The sequence below is a fragment of the Phoenix dactylifera genome, chromosome 7 (assembly GCF_009389715.1).
Source record: "Phoenix dactylifera cultivar Barhee BC4 chromosome 7, palm_55x_up_171113_PBpolish2nd_filt_p, whole genome shotgun sequence".
Classification (NCBI taxonomy): Eukaryota; Viridiplantae; Streptophyta; class Magnoliopsida; order Arecales; family Arecaceae; genus Phoenix; species Phoenix dactylifera.
The window spans coordinates 1,397,838-1,404,281 of NC_052398.1; the positions used below are offsets into that span (position 1 = coordinate 1,397,838).

The following is a 6,444-nucleotide window of genomic DNA, read 5'->3' on the forward strand; positions in this document are numbered from 1 at the left end:
TGGATAGAAATAAAAGATCGCAAACTAAAAGCAAGACCACAAGATAATGTGATACGACTACTGATTTGATCGCCAGACCTCAAAGCATGTGAGGATGAAGACGGGACACCAACTGAAAAAGCCATGCACCCATCCCCCGTCACATCCCTGAACCAACAGCCATAGACACCGTATCTCTCCAATGTTGCAATCCTATTCCAAGGAAACCTTCGTTCATATTATATCATGTCAGATCATATATTCCCACGAAAACAACCTCCAAAGAGAACTAGTTACAGCCTCGCTTAATGAGGAATAAAATTCATAAAATAATAAAAATACAAACTTCACAGAGTGCAATGGTGGCGCCAGTTGCATCTCCATCACACTCATGGCCCTTTGCAGTGCTTCCGGCGGCTCGCCTTCGCTGGTATTATCCGAATTCTCTTAGTCACACGGACAAAATCCCTGATCAGATCCATCAGAAATCACATCAATTAAAAACATAAATTTTTTTATATGCTTACAGGAGAGGAGAGAAAAGAAAAAAAAGAAAAAGAAGGGCTAGTAGGTGGAATTAATATAATTTACGGACTTCCAGTTAAGATCACCGGCGAGGAGGAGGTCATCTTCCATGTCTTCATAGGCAACCATGTAGCCCGGCACGGCGTTGGAGAGATCGAGCCCATCGGGTGCATTCCCACCGAGGCCTTCATCGTCGTCCACATCGACAAACATACGGCGTAGTGCCATTGCCAAGCTCTTGTAGCTGCTGTGCTTGTGGAGATGGATGCGGTGGCAGATGGAGCGGCCCTCGAGGACGACCGTAACCGAAGGGACGACGGTGGAAGCTACGTCATCGTCGAGGGCCGACAGCCTGAGGAGTTTTCGGGGGTTGATAGGCGCCGGAGGAGGCAGCGCACGCATTGCAGTACTTGCACCGCCAGCATCGCTGGTGATTCGAGGGTAGAAAGGGGCGCCGGTGCTCAAATAGAGGCTGCCCTTCTCGTCCCACGGCCTCTTCGAAGCTTCTCGGTAGGAGTCGAGCCTGTTCATGGTCTTCACCGGCCTGAGAAATTCTCTTGGAACGAAGAGATGTGAATGCGAAGTAGCGTTTGGTAGTATCTCACAACCGTCCGTTGATGGACAGCAAAATCAGGCTTAGGGTGAGGGTTGGGGTTGATGCTTCTAAGGAGAGAGGGGAGGAGTTTTAAAGACTCACGGAGAAGGGCGTTTTTTATTTTATTTTATTGGATTCTTTGACAGCGTGTTTTTGGGGATCGGGGGAAACGCGTAAAAGAAATGGTGCTCGGGATGGTGGGCGGTGGCCCTTGTGATCCACGCGGAGGAACCACCGTTGCGATCGCCGAATGGCTCGGCGTTTCTTCGGAATATTTTCCAATAAATCTATCTTTTGATTGTCACCTCATGGATGTGGGTTGGATTTATTTAAAATTTGGTATTTTTTTGCGCCCAACCGATTGTAAGCTCTAGTTTGAATCGTCTTTTTCCGAGGGAGCAGTGACAAGATTCAAATCCATGTCAAAGAATTTTGGTGGGAATGGTTTTCTAGATTGGACTGGCGTGTCGTTGGATATCGAAATTAATATTGGTGTACGCCGATCTTAACTGGAGTCATCCACGTTTTCCCCTTGCGCCAAGATTCTGGGTTCAAGCGAGCGGAGGTTCTAGGTCCAGTCTTAGATGGCACTTCAAAGAATTTAGATCGCCACCAAGGTGGTAGCCTAGTGGTACTGAGCAGCAATTCTAACCACAATGTCCCAAGTTCAAATCGCTGCGGCGATGATTAAATTGTGGACCGGAGCTTACTACTTTGGCCACTGCTTGAACTTGTGGTGTAGGACCGCTCTTGAACCGCTAGTAGTCGGGGTGGTGCCGGGTGTGACGTACTCACACATGGGACTCGAGCCAGAGCTCAGAGAAGTAGCTGAGCCGGGCCCACGGGTGGGGAGGGTATGAGTAAAACCGGTCGGGGTGCCCAACACACGGTTATTTCTGCCCGCATCGAACATTCTCCTGGCGGGGCGGGAGCCTAGTGGGGGCTGCTACGCAGGGATGGGCTTGTCCCTTCCTCCGCCCTACTCCTTTTCTTTAGAAAAAAAAAAAAAAAAGAATTTAGACCTAGATAATATCACATGGGCGGATCTCTGTCTTAAAAAAAATTCTTCGTCTTATATTTTTGATGCAAGTCTTCGCGTTATATCAAAAAGTCAACTTTTGACGACATCTTGAGTGGCTGATACGATAGATTTAGCGTCCACATGTAAATGAGTTTCTAATGCACATGTCCACATGATGTTGTCGATTAAAGCCAACTTGCAACCCAAGTACAACCAGGATGCAGAGGAAAAGTATCCGGCCTCTATTTTTTTTTTAATAAGTTAGAGACCATACATCTCTAGATACATCCCAAGATCAGAAAGTAAAAAATAATTTGAAGAAGAAGGTATGGTTTCATAGTTGCGCCAAAAAGTACCATCTGAATTCTAAGCAACGAAAGAGGCAACCTAGTCCGCCGCTCCATTTGCCTCCCTGTAGATAGAAAGCTTGGAAAATACTACAATTCCTAGTCAGTCTGAGGATGTTCTGTAGCAGTGGGTGCCCATATTGCGTTCTGCAATGAGCCTAAATCTACTTAATCACTACAACAGAGTCGTCTTCAATCTAAATACGATCTGCTCTCAGGGTGAGCCTAGCATAGGTAAGACCCTCTCAGGCTGCCCTCAACTCCGCACCAGGAACAGTGACATCAAAAATGCGGCTACCCCTAGCCGCATGCAATTTAGAGTCCAAACCTCTGATCACAAATCTAGTGGTTCCAACTCTGCTATAGTCCTCAGATATGCTGCCGTCAAAATTATTCTTGAAAAAGCTCGAAGGTGGGGGATCCCATTGGATGAATACCGTCTGGGTCGCTGAAAGAGCTGGATGGGAGTCCTAGATATCCTTCGCAATCAGGGCATCTCCAACGAAAGACAATTGAGAGAACCCAGCCGCCTGAAGTAAGGCTCTATCGACTACCAGCCTCGGATGTTGCCTCCTATTCTTGAAGATCCGAGCATTCCTGTCTAGCCAGATGGGGTCGGCAATGTAAGCAACCCTCACCCCTTGCGGTCCCAAAGCAAAAGTTCTCATAGTTCCTTCCAAATAATTCAGAAAGGCAGTGACGGGGGTCATGGATTGCTAGATCCTCCAATCAGCACCAGCCAGCATCGAGGTCTGCTTGACCCGGGGAAGCAAAATAATGCATGTGCTACCAGCTCCTCCTCCAGACATCTGTCGCATGCCGACGGAACACTCAGCCCTCTGCCGCGTAGTATGCCCTGGTTGGTAGGCATCCCCGTGCTACCATCCAGAGGAACAAGGCAAGGCCCGAACACTCTCAGCCAGCTGGTCCCCAAAGATGTATTGGACAGTTGCAACATCCTATCTCCTTTTCCTAGGCATGAACAAATTGCATACCTTAAGTCCCTTAGCACTTTAAGCATCAACTAAGGTGGGCCAAATACGCAGTGGCTGATCAAACAATCAGGCATCATCCATGATGTCAATCAATCGCGTTTCACCAACCAACAATTGATGTTGGCTAGCACTAGCGGAGCACAAGCACACATGTTCCGCCATATGAAGGGAGCTTTGCCAAGTCACCTGAAAATCATATACTATGGAATATGTCCCATACCTGGCCCTCATCATGGTGCACCACAGGCCATCTAGTTCAAGCAAGAACCTCGCCACATATCTAACATCTACCCTATCCTGCTCCTAAGTATTGCCATACCCTATCCTACTCACCCACCCTCAATATCTGCTTTATGCTAGCTTTGAGTTGAGGCTTGATCTTGGGGATGAAGCAGATAGCGGATTTGGTGAGGTTCACTTTCTGCCCAGAAGCAATGCAGTAGTCCTCCAAGGTTCTCTAGATCACTAGGGCATTCTCCCTAGTGGCCTTGGTAAGTAGCAGGCAATCATTGGCAAAGAGAAGATGCAAAATCAGCTCAACAGTGGGGGCTGGTCTGTAGGCATCGAGCACCTACATCAGGGCAGCTGCTCGGAGGGCTCTAGACAGGGCATCAATACAGATAATAAATAGGTAGGGGGATAGAGGACAACCTTGTCACAGGCCGACAGTGGATTCGAAGAAGGGCATTGGTGAGCCATTCACCAGGATAGCGAAGGAAGGCATCTTAAGGCAGCTCATGATCTATCTGATCCACCTCTTATGGAACCCGAAGCTCTCCAAGAATGGGTCAAGAACTGCTAGCTCACACGATTATGAGCCCTCTTCATGTTAAGCTTGATTGACATTAAGCTGCGTCAACTCAAGGCTCAGAGCGATGAGGACGTTGTCCATGATGCTTCGGCTACCGATGAATGCCCCTTGCTCCGGACTAATGAGATACGGAATAATGCCCCATAATCTGATGACCAAAATCTTTGCGATAACTTTGTATAAGGTTGTATATAAGCTGATGGGCCTATAATTAACCAGCTCCGTGGCCTCCTATCTCTTCGAAATCAGAGTGATAAATGTTCTCTTCGAGGCATTGGGCATCATCTCAGTGTAGAAGAACTGTTGGACCGCAGCAACAATCCCATGCCGAAGGATGGCCCAGTATCTTCTAAAGAAGAAGGGGGGAAAGCCATTAAGGCTAGGGGCCTTATCCTCAGCCAACGATCACATCACCTCCTGGATCTCCATAGCCATGATCAGGGTGGTGAGAACAATGTTCTCAACATTTGAAACTCTCACTGAAGGTGGCATGCCCAGCATATAACTGTTGGTCCCATGCTATGTCGTCCATTTGGATCTGAAGAATTGCAGAAGTTCCCAACTGATAGCACCAACATCTTCAGTAGTCTGGCAATTGCTAGCCCTCAAGCTTCTGATTTTGTTCCTCTATCTCCATATGGTTGTGGATTGGTGGAAGTATCTAATATTCCTATCACTCTCTGCAATCCACTCTCTGCAATTCACTATGCTTTGGACTTATGTTGCCAAAAAATCTCTTGCTAGCGTAAGAGAGAGTGGTGCGCCACCAATTTCAATCTAAGCTCATGCAGCTCATCTAAGGAGAGCCCTCCACACTACTCCTTAGACTAGAGTTGGAATATAAAGGCTTCAGCTTCCTTCAGTCTTCTGAAGATGTTACCCACCTCCACTCAGTTCCATGTTCAGAGCCAGCGTTTTGTAAGCTCCAACTTTCGGGTGACTCAATACATTGCATCCCCACGCACAACCGTCTACCGGACATCCCGCATAATATCTCATAACTGCGAGTAGAAGAGCCAAATCTTCTCAAAACAAAAGGAGACTGATAAGGGGTGCGCGAGTCTGTACTAACCAACACCGGACAATGATTCGAGGTAATCTGTGGTAAGGGGCTCACATGATAATCCGGAAAGCGCTGAATCCACCCGGCCGTTGCGAATACCCGATCAATCCTCCCCCAAACTCTTGCATGGCCCTGACAATTATTGCACCATGTAAATCTTGGTCCAATGAAACCTAAGTCAATGAGACCACTAGCTACAATGAAGTCCTGAAACTCTTTAGCCACAGCCTTGGAGGAGAAGGATTTGCCTCCCCTCTTCTTCTGTGGCCCATCAATATAATTGAAGTTACCTGCCACAAGGGACGAGATGCCCTACTAGGCTACTAGATCAAGCTAACCACCTCACTCTACAAAACTTGATGCTCCCTATAATCAGTACAGGCATACACTACAAACAAAATCCAAGGATGCCGGTATGATCAGAAATCACTATGATAAGTTGTTGATTGAATTTATGAAAAATATCAAAAGTAGTAAATCCCTATCTCCACACCACCACGATACCCCTCGATAGGCCTCAAGATTCAATGGCAAAGAAACCCACGAAGGTGGGAACCGCCGCTTGGCTGGTTGAGGACTTCTACCCTAAAGTCTTGTCTCAAGTAGAACACACACATCCAGATTATAAAATTGTACCCATCTTCTGAAGGAGGCTGAAAAAGACGGCTTCCCTGCCCTCCCACAATTCTAGAGCAAGCACTTCCCTATTTCCTAATCCACTGTCACTGGCCGGCTCTGTTTTGTTTTTCGACCATCAGCCACCTCCATAGCCAGATCTAGTCCGTAAAGCAATCACCTCCATTGTCGGTTGGCCCTATGAGCGTGGTCCCCTTTGGCCATAGCAGACCCCTCCACGGTCATCTCTCTCTCTCTCTCTCTCTCTCTCTCTCTCTCTCTCTCTCTAGGTGAGGAGGCAAGCTGCCAAAAAGAGTCCGAAATAATCGATGAACGCTTGATAGTTGCCGGGAAAGGATGGGAGAAGGTCAAAATTGGAGGTAGTAAAAAAAGTCATTTGAAGATGCTTGAAGTGGATATTTTCATCGTTTGAAACGGTGGGCTAACAGCATTTGCTGGTTGATTTTTCGAAAAAAAATTATGGACGCCTAGC

The 6,444-nt window shown here is 47.3% G+C and overlaps 1 protein-coding gene across 1 annotated transcript; it reads right to left on the reverse strand.

Moving 5' to 3' along the window:
* Positions 1–175: 175 nt before the first annotated feature.
* LOC103720420 (auxin-responsive protein IAA33-like) lies at positions 176–1,191 on the reverse strand. The gene is made up of 2 exons (XM_008810110.4): positions 575–1,191; positions 176–447 (listed from the first exon to the last, which is right to left on the reverse strand). The coding sequence occupies exons 1-2, from the start codon at positions 1,033–1,035 to the stop codon at positions 369–371; spliced, it is 540 nt and encodes a 179-aa protein (XP_008808332.1). The 5' UTR covers positions 1,036–1,191; the 3' UTR covers positions 176–368.
* Between the last annotated feature and the right edge of the window lie 5,253 nt (positions 1,192–6,444).